This window comes from Acartia tonsa, chromosome 12, assembly GCF_053477335.1.
Source record: "Acartia tonsa isolate MP-2025a chromosome 12, ASM5347733v1, whole genome shotgun sequence".
Lineage (NCBI taxonomy): Eukaryota > Metazoa > Arthropoda > Copepoda > Calanoida > Acartiidae > Acartia > Acartia tonsa.
The window spans coordinates 20574006-20587525 of record NC_137271.1 but is presented as its reverse complement, the minus strand read 5'-3'; the positions used below and the strand labels follow the sequence as shown (position 1 = coordinate 20587525).

Here is a 13520-nt window from a genome sequence, read left to right as displayed (position 1 = left end):
TTATCTTCTCCCATAATATTCAAAAAAAAAAGAAAATAAGAACTTTAATCTGCTTAAATTTTAATTATCCAAACCATACATTACGAGTAAAAAAGCTTGACCCAGTCAAATTAAAATGAAACTTTCCTGGGGGGATTATTTTGAACTGTGTTCTGTTGTTGCAAGCCCCCAGTCCCCATCTGTCCACCCCCCACTGCCCCCGGGGGAACACCAGCCCCACCCCCATTGTGGTCTATATCAGGGGTCACGTCAACGACCTGAAGAAAAAAATTGAACCGTATCTGCGCTTTACCTTTTTTTGTCTGTATGTATATTGTGTTAATGTCTACTATCCAATATTTTTTTTTAGTCTCAAAATATCTTTTTCCCACTTATCATCTAACCTCGGTATAGAAGTACTCAAACTTTTTTATTAAAAAATCTGAGGAAAAGGGCAGAAAAATAGCTATTAACTATCATAAGACTTCCATAAATAAAAAGCGTTTAGTAAAAAAGACAAAAAAATATGACTAATTTCTTGACGAGATTAATCCAACCTACCTCTTGTTTTAACTCCAAGTTCTGAGGGAACACTGAAGAATTAGATGGGGGTTGCTGCTGTGGCTGTGAAGGGTGGGCTGGGGGCGGCTGCACCTGCTGTTTAATCTCATAGATCGCCTGCGGGGCTCCCTTGTGCTCCTGACCCCCGTGCCCATGCGTATATTCATCCTAAAAAATTCAAAATAAGTTTTAAAATCTAAAAACAAAAAACCAAAGAGAAGTTAAATTAAAAATTAGAAAAATATTCTAATTCTAAAATAATTTTTTGGTGGGACTGGGAAGTTAAAAAGGTCATTATTAGTAAAATTACAATACAGGATACTGTATAAGGACAAACTTACGTTTTAAGGATTCAATTATAGAGATCCTTCGAAAATATTTTAACTTGTCATAGAAATCACTATACCAAATATCGATGAATAGGGTATTTATAAAATGTAAAAAGTTGTTGTCAAACAAGTTTAAAATCAGCATGGTTTAATAGACATCGGGACTTTATGGTAAAGATTTTAGAGTTATAACGCTTCCTAAATCATACCCAACTGATATAAAAATCATCATGCGAAATTTGAAAAATGTAGGGCATTAATAACATGTGTAAATTAACGAAAAGGGCTATCCGTTACTTACGGATAGGCGGGCGGACGGATCAACCCTGAATATAGAAAAGCTTCGCCTTAACAAGTTTAAGATAAATAGTACGATTCCTTACCTTTGTATGACCGCCCATAATGGTCATCATATCTGGGAATATTGCGGGCATCTTGTTGAGATGGTGGGACCATGCTGCACTACTTGTGGGCACCACGCCCCGACTAAACACCTCGTGCTTGTCGTGAAATTCTAAATATAAGTATTAATCAGGTATCTTCCTTATACTAAAGTAACAGGATGTCTGTTTGTGTGTTTGTCCCGAAGGATCTCACTAACAACTGAACCGATCGGGTTCTCCGACTCTCTCCTTCAAGTGCCCCTAGAGGCCTCTAGGGGCGTAGCCGCTAGTAAAGGATAAGACAATGGTCGATAAATTGATATACATCCCCTATTATCTACAAAATTACTAATGTTGTAGAAAAAACTTATTTGAGTGTTAAAGCAAAATTAGAACTTTCACTAATAATATATAACAGAATAAAAAACAGAAATTTGACTTACCTGGATTTTGAATTGTGTAGTTTGTGTACTCCATATTTCAGAAATTTCTAAAACAAAAAATCTTATTTTAAATCCAATAATAGTAAATGACAAACTGTACATTAAAATCATTAAAAAGTTAAATCTATGATATATCCATCATTATTTTGAATTTTAAGTTTCTGTTCTTATGACATTAGAAAAGCATTTGATTAAATGCCATTAAAATATCTCAAAGAATTTCAGTCTTTAAAAGAACTGAAAAGCTAAAAATCTTACCTGTTACCATTTGCATAAACAACTTGGGTGAAGAAAAACAAGTTCTCGCTCTCTATGTGTAATAACTATGTCATGTTCTGGTCATAATAAAATAATAAAAATCTGAAAGTATAATAATAATATACGCGGACTAGAAAATTATATAGAATATATACTCTCTATCTATTCTTTACTATTCTATCTATATACTTTACAAATAAGTCAGTATAAATAATACTCCATTAGCTTGGATATAAGCTTGATCATTAATATCTCAGTAATGACAAATGGGAGATTATTGCAGAGATAGATTCAATGTATGAAACCTTTCGGAAAGCCAAATATAATTTAACTTATACAGGATATATTATTGTGTCCTTTACAACTTAATTACAAAATTTACCCCCCCCCCCCCCATTGCTTTTAATCCCAAAACTTTTTATATGCTAAGGAATATTCATTATCTCAGTCTTATTTGTAAAGATTAATGTTCTGTATGTAAAATTTCATTTAATTAACCACAACTGCATTAACTTGATATCATCCGAAAAAGAATGAAATAAATGGAGGCATTTTTTTCGTGAAGATGTGTTAAGAGTTTAGTGAAAAATGCTTATTAAGTCGAACTGTTCTTCATCATGAACCATTTTATAAATATTATACATTTGGTTATGTTATAGTTAAGAACACTTTGACTTAATAAGCGCATTTGACTAAACGCTACCACACAGCTTTACGGAAAATACACGAAAAAAATTACCCTCTTTTTCACCAAAACTTACACATATGATTTTTTAACAATCAATTCATATTTTGCTCATAATATATAATTTAGGTATCAATGAAATCAGTCAAACTTTCAATAAATATTATATGATTTTGATTTTTTATGACAAAAGATAAAACTTTTGTGCCTTTAATTTTTCGTCAATAAATAAAGGAAAATTACTTATAATTATAATTATGACTTTATTATTCTTAAAAAGTTAAAAGCAAAATAGTTTTTCTTCAATTGGCATATCTTTATCCATGCATGACACCCGAATTTCAAGCAGCGGCCTAACTAAAATCTTTATTACTTATTTATCGCACCGTATTCTAGACAGCTTTCCGCGGATATTAAAATAAAAAAATATAGGATTAAAACCAGTTTTGTTAGACCCGAGTGACCGGGCTAAAAATACTAATATTGATTAAATATTATTTATTTTAATATTCGTAGAAAATTGTCTATAATACAATGCATTACATGATTTTTCAGTATGGTTTAGAACCGATTCTAATCCAGCGGATAATAATCGGTTTCGAAGCCATACTGGAAAAAATATTATTCGACTTTAGTGATATGCGTTTCCTGCTTTTCTTGCGGATGCATAAAATATAACAAAATTTTAAGTTGCTGCCACAAGGTTTTTGGTTTAGCAGTTGAGCCTTCCCCCTCCCCAAGAACAACACCTTTGGCTCCCTCCCCACTGGGTTGCACCCGTTCTGGGAGTAAATAGTCAGGAACATTTCGGTTTAACCTGAAATTTAAAAAAAAATTACAACACTAATAAAAGTAAAGCTCTGAGAACAAACGAATAATATCTCAAAAAACTTAATAAGCAGAATATTAAATCTAAAGTATCAAAATTCTATGTAAACTTGTTGCAAAATTGCGTAAATACGGGATTCCGTATTAGGGCACACTTTCAAATTTTTGGACTTTGATTATAGTAATATTGTACCTTGTTGTCCTAGGAATCAATGTTTCAATAATCAGATGACAATAAAATTTTTTAACATACAAAAATTTTTGGAATTCAAATTATGTGATATTCATAATATGATGTTATTTTTCTTTATTTAACATGGAAAACTAAAATGACCTACCTGCGTTGTTTATTAACAGGCCAGATGACGTGTGTGGCGACACCAAAGATGAGCCCCATTGGAATAGGTCCATACTTGTTGCTATCCACACTGTTGTTCCAGTTATCTCCCTCCACCCAACAATGGCCTTTGGGTATCTTCACACGAATAAGATCGCCCTTGTTTTAAGGATAAATGAATAACGTTTTTACTTAGAAATTTAAAAGGGGACTATACACGAATGAGATCAAGTTAATTTAAAAACCTTCTAGCAGTGATTTTAAGTATTTTATGTGTGAATATACTAGATTACTTTGTATCAAAACATATGATGATTTATAATTCCAAATCGTTATACATTTTATTTTTATGTAAAATCCATGGTAGACCTTAATTTTTTTCATTCGTTTATCCCTGTATGGCATAAACTATGTGTATCAACCAAAAAAATGCCTTACATCACTGCTAAAAGGTGCTTAACATTACTTGCTCAAGTTCGTACATAGTCCCCTTTGGACAAAAAAAGTTCTTTGAAATATCCAACTTTATAACTATAGCTTTTTATTATCGTTTATCCTTGCCTTATTAGTTTCCACCATATCTCCTTCCAGGGCAATAATTCTTTTAATAACATATTCATACGGATCTTTGGGGGACACAAACACAACAATATCCCCGCGCTGGAACTCAAAATTTCTGGCGTTCCAACAGGAAACCCAAACAGCGTCCAGATCCAAGCGCAGCAGGGAATTTGAAGAATATTTGTAAAGTCTATTTTTGACGTGAAGTTCATTGAATTCAGGTTGCATTGACATGCCGTACACTTGGGCTGGATATCCAACATAATTTGCAAAAGTGCTCATAACACAGAAAGTATAGATGGCCGCTTGGCTGGTTATCCTCACCCAATGCAGCAGGGATTTTCCTTTGCTGGACGGTTTAGAAGATGCTTCCTGGCGGCTGCGGCTGGTTAATATTTTTAAAACGCCGCCTGGATGTTTATTCTGTAAAATTCTAGTGTAGGCAACGAAAGTATCATTCATGTGGTTTTTGAAGGTTATCAATGTTGAATGCAGTCGACTTAAATTCATTTTGAGGCTGTTTAATTTCTATTTCTGGTTGACTATGAAATTGCTTGCACTTGTTGGTTTTCTATTGATGGTATGTGAATACGGCTCTCAATGTGTTTTGGAATCTCTCTGTTCAGCCGCCTGTTGTAAAAATACAAATAAACGACGGGTTTTAATGACACACATATAGGCTTGCTTAATATTCATATGGCTTACTCGCCATTTTTTCTCATAAAGAACCAACCCGCCCCCTTGTAAAACCCTGTTCTCGCCACAGATGCCAAATATATTAACTAGAAATATTATATACACAGTCTCTCGATCTTAACACTATCATACTGATTCAAAAATACACACTTAAAAATATCGCTTGTAGAAGTTGTTGCAGTTATTTATCGCATTGTATTATAGACAGCTTACAGCAAATATTAAAAAGAAAAATTGGCTCTAATACGATGTTTTACATGATTTTTAGTATGGCCTAAAACCGGTTCTAATCCACCGGATATTAGTGGAATTTGAATCAGTACTGGAAAAATGCTACTTGTATTATACAAACTTGTAACTTGCCTATAAATGATGGACCAATCCACAACCCAACAAAATTGCGCAATTCCTTCCACGGCTTCTCTGGGCAGAGCTCCGAAAAAGTTACTGTCAGCGTAACCTGTACAAATAATAAGTTATGCGCTTTTACTTAATTGTCGGATTATATCCATTAACTTGTGCCTAGAGGCGCTTGTTGGAAGTGTGTAGAGTGGAGGAGGGACCCTCCATTTTTTTGTTCACATAAATTTTTTTATACATTATGGGGGGAGGGGATTTTTTTCTCTCAGGAGGGTGAAAGCACCCTCCCCAAAAATAGCTATAAACCTTTTATAGACCTATAAAAAATGAATGATAAAGTAGGATAATATTAGCCTAGCAGTTAGCGAGATCATTCGCTACACAGATACACACACAGACATCCTGTTACTTTTCTACAAGATTTTGTCGATTTTTCGATCCTTAGTAATAAAATTTTCCTTGTTAAAAATATTTACCTAAACCAGCGTCACTCTCCACCCAAAGTTGACCTTCCTCTAGCTGCACTGGCTCCCCCTCCTTCCCACTAAAAGATGGATTTAAAACATTTAGATAAGATAATAATGCGAAGCTACTTCATAATTCAATATATAAGTTTGACCGCTAGTCCGTCAGTCATCATACAAAATAGGTATAAATATTAAAACTATAAAAATCAGGGTGTCGGAGCCGTTTAATTTTGATGCGGCTCCGGCTTCTACCTTAAAATTAATATATAAATTTTTGTTCATTATTGAAATTAATAAAATAAAATAAAATAAAATAAAATAAATAATATAAAATACTTTGCTTTTATTTGATTAAAGCTATATAAAAGTAGAAGGATGTGTGACTATTTGTTAAGTAACAATAGTTTTTCAGTTTATTATATGGAAATAGACCGTTGCCAAATTATATTATTACTTTAAAAAATCACTTTTAGCTAATCTGGAGCCGGAGCCGTTTTTAACGAAAAATACGGTTTCGGATCCGGCTCCGGCACACTGATAAAAATATAATATTTATAAAAATCTTACCCAGGTAAAACTGGAGTTACAGAATCCCCAGGCACGCCAACTACCCGCTTCACAATACTAAATAACAAGATAAATTTTATTCAAAAATTACAAAGCAATGATAACAAATTCCCCAATTCAAGGGTTTCTAAGATATAAACCCAATAATCATATGATGATTAACAAAGTTATCCTTTCTACAGAGGTGTATATTTTCTAAAGATATCTTCAAGGGGGGGGGGGGGGATTAAATAATAAAGTATCTTGAATTTAAACTATATAAACTGGGGAAAGAAATATTAAGAATACTAACTAAGTATTGGTTTTAGGTCTCTTAAAAAGAACAATATCGCCTCGTTCTATTTCCTAAAAGTAAAAATATTGAATAATATTATTTTTAGGTAAAAAATTAATAACTGTTTTCATATGGCTTCAAACTGATTAATATCCGCTGGATTAGAATCGGTTCTCAGCCATACTGAAAAACCTTGTATTGCATAGTATTACAGACAATTTTCCGCGAACAATAAAATAAAAATTATGAATTAATACAAGATTTATTAGCCCGGACCTTCGTCCCCTCGGGGCAAAAAAAAACTGGTTAGCCCTAATGGTAATTTTTAATTTTTATTTTTCGCAGAAAACTGTCAATAATACGATGCATTATATAAATAAATGTTACACTATTTAATTATTATAAATAATTTACCTTAGTATTGCGTGAAAAGTAAACAACGTCGTTTAGACAAACTCTAAAAATATTAATCAAATTATTACTGATATTTACAGTTTTGTTGGTCCTAACCTTAATCAAAATGAAATTCTAAATCTTTAATTGCATAATTAACAAGGATTACGCCATCCATAAAGGATTTCTATATTTTTCTCCATCTCTATTAAGGTAAAGGCTGGGGGTAAAGCAACTAAGTAATAAAGAGAGTAGTAGCAAGTAAAATCCTCTTTAGATATTCCTTTTTAAAAGCGAAGCTTTTCTATAATTAGGGTCGGTCTGTCCGTACGTCCGTCACAGAGAGTTAGCTCTTTTCGTTAATTTAAACAGGTTTGAATTGTCCTATCGATTCCAAACTTTGCATGATGATTCCTGTAGTAATTAGGTACAATTTAGAAAGCGTAGCAACTCTATAATCAATACCAGAATGTCCGTACGTCCATTTGAAACATGTCGACTTTTTAACTTTTTTGACAACAAATTTTTGTATGTTACAATTGTCCGATTCTTCTGATTTTTTGAAAACTTATTCCTATTACAGCAAGGTATAACGTTTTAAGCAAAGCATCTCTATAAACATGTCCCAAAAATGTAAGTATGTCCTTAAACACTATCATCTATTTATGCAGTTTTGCAACAAATTTACCTACAATATTGTTTGTACTGATACATTAATATTCTGCTAATTCAGTTCTGACAATCTACAAGTGTTAATGTTCGTTTGTCCTTCCATTTCAGAGCTTCGCTTTTATGGATGTTGTCATCCTTGTTTGTCATAGACCGCGGTGAACGTGTAAAGTATTAAGACGTACAGACAGTACCTATCCTCTATTATAGAGTAGTTGTGATACTAAAAGTAAATGTAAAATCTTACTGTGTTCTATTTAATTCTTGTTCTTTGTATTTTTCAAAATGTGTATTAAAAGTTGGGACCATAGAAGGTCCACTGATATGTCTTAGACAGCCAACATTCTAAATAAAAATACATTGCTGGATATTCTCTATGGGATCTCCTGCTAAAAGGGAGGAGGGGGGGGGGGGAGAGAAATAAAATATATAATTTGGGAGGAGGAAAAAAATGAAAAATATCTGCTGCAAATATTTTATCCATTTTCCCCCTCCTAGTTTCTTATTCTTTGGCTTAACAACCTTGGGGACTTCTATTTAATTTTGATAAGTTGGTTTATTTAAGGGGGGGAGGGGTTAAATGCAACCATCTCGTAATCAATGTATAAATGGCACTTCGAATTCGAATTTCGATCTGAAATTTTGCATGAGTAATCATTGGTAGCTAGGTCTATTTTCCCTAAACCGAACAAAAAGTTGAAAAAGTAACGGCTAACGGCTCAGCCGTTTTTTGACTATTTTTAGGGCAAATCTGTCATAAATTACGTGGAAATCAACTATTTGAAACATATTTTTGCTTTAAATCGAATGTTAAATGATACAAAAGAACCAAGTTTTTAGATTTCTAGTACCAGCATTGAGCAACTACCGGCTAGAGCCGTTTGAAAATGTTTTGGAGCAGCAAAGAGTAATATGAGGAGAAAAGTTTCGTGATGGATTTGCTTCGAAAAAAGCCAAAATAAATGGCTAAACAGCTGAGCCGCCAGCCGTTACTTTTCCAACTTTTTGTTCGATTTAGGGAAAATAGACCTACCAAGGATTACTCATGCAAAGTTTCAGATCGAAATTCGAATTATTAGCTCAATGGGCATGAAATGGTCATTGAATAGGGGGCCTAAACCCTGCTCATAAAAGACTCCGACGATTTTGTTTGATAAAAAATATGTTAAATTTAGCGGGAAAAACTCTGATTGATCATAGATAAAAAAATACGTTAACTGTGGCGGGAACTTATGCCGGGAAAACCATGGCTGGAACGCTATGCACGTAAATACGCGGGCACAATAGAGCGCCCGCATGATAGGGAAAACATAAAGGGGGCGGGGAAAAGGGGGTTGTTGGTCAGATGGGAGGGGAAAGGGGTAAACAATACAGTAAAAATCCTGCATATAAATAGACTAAAATCTTGAAGCTTCTTCAGTCAACGGAAGAAAGAAGCAAGAAGATTTCAGAAGAAGTGGCCAACAGGACTGACAATCCAAGACCTTAGTCGGCAAGGGTGCCACTAAGCCATCAGTACACAGCGCCAAGAATTCCGACAATAGTTTTGATTTACATTGGGGGGTAGGGTAAAAATTACAAAGACTAACCTTTTTAGGTTAAGTACAGTGTAATTAAAAATTGAGATATTCTTTTATTTTCAGAATAATTGTTTTAAAACACCCACCCACCCACCCAAAAGACATCAACTGTCGGATATGCCTGACACTAGAATCAGGTAATCCAATAGTTGCTGATCTAGTACCACAAAGTGGGCAATCAAAAGGCTGGGGGCACGAAACACAAGGCACATAGATCTAGACATGACAATTATAGATTAGCATTTACTTTAGGAAAGGTCTATTAGGTTGACCATTAGTCAAAAGTAAAGTCTAATAAGTAAAGAATTGTGTAATGGGTCATGTCAGATCAATGAGACGAATAAGCTAATCGTCTAAGCAGGTTTTGCCCCCAACTGATGTAAATTACAAAACATGCCAAAACAGGGTCTATACTTTCTATTTAGGTACAAAGGAGTCTTAAAGAGCAGGGTAAATAGGGTCCCAAGTGCCATTTATACATTGATTACGAGATGGTTGCATTAAACCCTCCCCCCTTGATTGGCCAAACGTTTTAACCACTAATAACCACCAATTGTAATCTACTAACTTTGCTTATTATCATTGGGAATGCACATCAATGTATCGGCCATTGTCTTATCCCTTTAGATCCCTGACTGTGACTATTCACTAATAATTCTAACCTGGTCATAAATAAAAACAGCTCCACATCCGGCTAAAAGGGCACCTAATTCCTTGGAAAACTAAAAATATAGAAGCCTTAAGGGAAGGGGTGGAAAGGGGGTGGAGTGGTATATCGATCCTCAAATTACAAAGTACACAAAGGAGACTATGCACGAACGAGACCAAGTGTTTCTTAAGCATCTTCCAGCATTAATCCTCAGTATTTTTTTTAATATATGCTAGGTTAATGTTAAATATTTAGTTTATCGACTAAAAAGTTAAGTTTCATCATGTTTTTGTATGAAAAAAACTTAGTATCATAGTATATTCAGTATTCACTAAAAAATAAAATCAATTGAATAGAAATAGTTTAAATACTTTAACGACATGTACAGTACATATTATCAGTATGATATAAACCATATCAAAGCTCTTCTTTAGATGACTTAATTCATTACTTTAATTAGAGACACCTGCTATAATTGGAGATGGTTTCAGGGGGAATTTAATTAAACGTGAAGCTCAAGTTGGGCCTATTGGCAATAGCTATACAAAAGTTTACTACATGACAGCTTAGGTCCAAATTCTAAGAAACTACGACACATACGAGTAGTTAATTTTAATAACTTAAATTCTTACATTAAACAGGCTGTTACCAATTCTCTAAAGAAATAAGATCATGAAATAAATCAATTCAAAAAACATTTATAGAACAATGACTTACGAGGTCTAAAAAGTTTGTAAATAATAGTTATTTATCGCATCGAATTATTGACAGCTTTCCGTGGATATAAAAGTGAAAAATCCTAAGATTAACATACCAGTTTGTTAGACCCCAGGGGCCGAAGGCACGGGCAAACAAATGTTAATATTCGCGGAAAAGACTTGATTTGTCAGTATAACTAAGAACCAATTCTAATCCCGAGGATATTAATCGATTTCGAAGCCATACTGGAACGTAATTCTTAAAATGAATCTTTAAAAAATTAAATGATCTTATTTTCCTTGGCGATAATAGACAACGGGCTGGTCATTGCATTCCAAAACGTCAAAGCCAATCATAGATTTTTTTTATCTGAAATGCGTTAATAGATTAGAATTCGCACTAAAATCACTGGTCTTTGTTAAAAAACCAATTTGCATACAACTTTTTCTGCCAGTCATTATCATTATCAAAATAAAATGCTTTAATATAAAAAACTAACGTTTTAGGCAAGTAGAAGACAAAATAATTTTCAGGTACTTTTAATTTTAAACTCTGAACATGGTGTTAAAAATAAAAAAAAACCTACGTTTTTTAAAAAGTTTGCGTTAAGTTGCATGGAGAACTATGAACAGTTATGATTATGATTATGAGAATATTTAAAGTAAGTTGTAACTAGTATTAATTAACTTCTAATTATAAAGATATGACACGTTAATATAAATCAACTTTCAGTGTAGTATTGGATTATGAGCATAGCGAAAATGTGAAAACTCGACTCAATGAACTTCTAAATGAAAATCTAAGTTTTGGATTATGAGTATACCGAAAATGTGAAAACTCATCTGAATGAACTCCCTATTTGAAATCTAAGTAAGTTTTACCATGTAGTTTTGAAAAAAAGTTTTATGTAGGTACAAGGTTTAGAATCACAGTAATGTTATCTTCTATGCTAATTTTGTTTTCGATTAACTAAAAACTTCTTTGTAAAATCCGTTAAAACTGGCTGGGTTACTGTGGGCTTGGGTAGAAGGGGTTCTGCTGAAATTGAAGTTTTCTGACTTTGGAAGCTTTTTCCTCCCAAACTTTTCTTTGGAAAACTTGGCCAAGAAATTGCATTGGGATTATTTGAATGTGACTTATTGTATTGGGGATTATTTGTCTGTGACGAATTGTTTTGGAGAACTTCAGAGCTTGTAAAACTTGACCATTTTGACTAAAACATAAAGAAATTGTACTTCATAATACAAGAAAAATTAAATTCCCTAAAAATAAGGCAAAATTTAAAGTTACACGTAACAAAAAAATTAATGAATTTAAGTGTTCCACAAAGTGTTGGTTACCTAGGTACCTAATTATTCTTTTAAAATTAATGTTTTTTACCTTTTTTGTTTGAGCAGATTGAAATGTATTAGATTGTCTTTTTGTGTTGCTAGAGAATGTTTTGGTATTATTTTGTTTGATATTTTCTTGATTTACTGAATTCATTTGTAAATAAGAATCACAATCAAAATCTTCTTCATTATCAAAAGTTTCATGGCCATCAAAAGAATTTAGGTCTTGAGAATCATTTTCAATGAAAGATTTGTTTTTAAATGCTAAAGCCTTTTCAGCTTCCTTGATCTCTTCTGGGGTGAGGTAAGCCGTCCATTTGCTTCCTCTAGATTGTGATTCACTGTGATTATTCTCCGTTTCATCTACCTCAAATGTATTTTCTTCATAGTTGTCTACAATTTCGCCCTCAGTAGACTTTAAAAATAAAGTCTCCTAAAAGTAAATTAGGTTATTGATTAACAAAAGTGCAGCAACATCAATATTAGTACCTAAAATTATGAAATTTAAGAATAGGAAGATTTGAAAAGACCTTGAAAGGCAAAATGAATGTCAATATATATCCTACCTTATTTTCAGCCATTTCACCACGTTTCATGTTGAATTCTTTGACAATGTTCCGACATTCTGCTCCTATATTAGATAAATATATTACTGTAAGGGAGGGAGGAAACACTGAACTGCCAATTATACTGGTAACCAAAGTTTTATAAACATATTTTCTTATTCGTTAGGTTCAAATTATGGGTACTATCATTAAATTGAATTTCCAAACTTGACAGCCAATAAATTTAAATCACAGAAATGTTATTTTATTTATTATCATTAAGAATATTATATACCTATATCAATTTATCATCCATAGTTTTAAGCCACATAATCCCAAAAATTCAAAAGTATTTCATTGTAAAAGTAAACTAAATTAAAATAAAATATTAATATATCACCTAAACCAGTAAAATAGACCTTCTTCAAACTTTGTTTCTCGTTACAAATCTAAAGAAGAAACAGAATTATAATTAATACCTATCTAATATTTTTAATTATGTTTGGAATCAACTTTGATTTTTATTTCATTAATGATCGTCTGTAATACGATTATATAATATATTTATGTATGAGAACCGTTTCTAATCTAGCGGATATTACTCGGTTTCGAAGCCATACTGGAAAAAAATTACCTTACATGTCCATTTCTTTGCTATTTTCTTTATTTGAACTAAAAATAAATAAGATGTTAGGTTTTTTTTGTATCATGTTGAATTGGCGAAAAAAAATTTATTTAAAAAATTTAATTCTCTTGATTTCCTTTTTAGGCGAAACAAAACACAGCAGTCTTTAGGTGGGGAGGAGAGGGGATGGGATAGATTGTTATTTTAGCCCGCTACAAGTTTCAATTTATTACAGAACATGAAAGTATGGTGTATATTATCCATTCTCGAGTTACAGTTTATCCGCACTGATAAAAAAATG

General features: G+C 32.8%; 4 protein-coding genes across 17 annotated transcripts in view; all 4 read right to left on the bottom strand.

The window, feature by feature from the left end:
- The window catches only part of LOC145334581 (uncharacterized), a 22587-nt gene extending 20524 nt beyond the window's left edge, over positions 1 to 2063 (bottom strand). For 8 of the 9 annotated variants that reach the window (XR_013884868.1, XM_080180083.1, XM_080180091.1 and 5 more), the window contains exons 1-5: positions 1954 to 2063; positions 1696 to 1742; positions 1253 to 1383; positions 541 to 708; positions 130 to 257 (exon numbers count right to left, since the gene is read on the bottom strand). Coding sequence is in view for 8 of the 9 variants with exons in the window: in XM_080180083.1 (XP_080036209.1) it covers positions 130 to 257; positions 541 to 708; positions 1253 to 1383; positions 1696 to 1729 (461 nt within the window). In the remaining variant the exon portion in view is untranslated. Of the gene's footprint in view, positions 1 to 125; positions 258 to 540; positions 709 to 1252; positions 1384 to 1695; positions 1743 to 1953 lie in introns of all 9 variants that reach the window. The other variant, XM_080180084.1, reaches the window with a different exon arrangement.
- LOC145334586 (mitochondrial inner membrane protease subunit 2-like) lies at positions 2055 to 4874 on the bottom strand. 3 transcript variants are annotated; one of them, XM_080180098.1, is made up of 4 exons: positions 4365 to 4874; positions 3805 to 3962; positions 3172 to 3455; positions 2055 to 3010 (listed from the first exon to the last, which is right to left on the bottom strand). In XM_080180098.1, exons 1-3 carry the CDS (start codon positions 4872 to 4874, stop codon positions 3260 to 3262), a joined length of 864 nt encoding a protein of 287 aa, XP_080036224.1. In that variant the 3' UTR covers positions 2055 to 3010; positions 3172 to 3259. The 3 variants fall into 3 exon arrangements, with proteins under 3 accessions (XP_080036224.1, XP_080036226.1, XP_080036227.1); XM_080180100.1 differs by having other exon boundaries at positions 2055 to 3038; positions 3182 to 3455; XM_080180101.1 differs by having other exon boundaries at positions 2055 to 3002; positions 3182 to 3455.
- On the bottom strand, positions 4782 to 11114 carry LOC145334588 (mitochondrial inner membrane protease subunit 1-like). Its single transcript, XM_080180103.1, has 10 exons — positions 11019 to 11114; positions 10652 to 10677; positions 10033 to 10092; positions 8038 to 8135; positions 7143 to 7185; positions 6747 to 6799; positions 6455 to 6511; positions 5897 to 5964; positions 5424 to 5520; positions 4782 to 4994 (listed from the first exon to the last, which is right to left on the bottom strand). The coding sequence occupies exons 1-10, from the start codon at positions 11044 to 11046 to the stop codon at positions 4907 to 4909; spliced, it is 618 nt and encodes a 205-aa protein (XP_080036229.1). The 5' UTR covers positions 11047 to 11114; the 3' UTR covers positions 4782 to 4906.
- The window catches only part of LOC145334587 (uncharacterized), a 2493-nt gene continuing 78 nt past the window's right edge, over positions 11106 to 13520 (bottom strand). The window contains exons 2-7 of one of the 4 annotated variants that reach the window (XR_013884870.1): positions 13229 to 13266; positions 12995 to 13043; positions 12616 to 12680; positions 12099 to 12482; positions 11600 to 11931; positions 11106 to 11340 (exon numbers count right to left, since the gene is read on the bottom strand). Coding sequence is in view for 1 of the 4 variants with exons in the window: in XM_080180102.1 (XP_080036228.1) it covers positions 11668 to 11931; positions 12099 to 12482; positions 12616 to 12680; positions 12995 to 13043; positions 13229 to 13266 (800 nt within the window). In the remaining 3 variants the exon portion in view is untranslated. The other 3 variants (XR_013884871.1, XR_013884872.1, XM_080180102.1) reach the window with 3 other exon arrangements.

Bases quoted from the DNA above. Each gene is read 5' to 3' on its own strand.
- LOC145334588 (XM_080180103.1), bottom strand. From the start codon at position 11,046: ATGACCAGCCCGTTGTCTATTATCGCCA. The intron at 10,093-10,651 runs GTAAGAATTTAA...CTATATTTTTAG, and splicing joins TTGGTAACAGCCTGTTTAAT to TTTTCCAAGGAATTAGGTGC. The intron at 4,995-5,423 runs GCAAGTTACAAG...TTTTTACAACAG, and splicing joins GATTGGTCCATCATTTATAG to GCGGCTGAACAGAGAGATTC.
- LOC145334586 (XM_080180098.1), bottom strand. From the start codon at position 4,874: ATGAATTTAAGTCGACTGCATTCAACATTGATAACCTTCAAAAACCAC. The intron at 3,963-4,364 runs GCAAGGATAAAC...CCTTAAAACAAG, and splicing joins ATATGGTGGAAACTAATAAG to GGCGATCTTATTCGTGTGAA. The intron at 3,456-3,804 runs GTAGGTCATTTT...TTTAAATTTCAG, and splicing joins CCTGTTAATAAACAACGCAG to GTTAAACCGAAATGTTCCTG.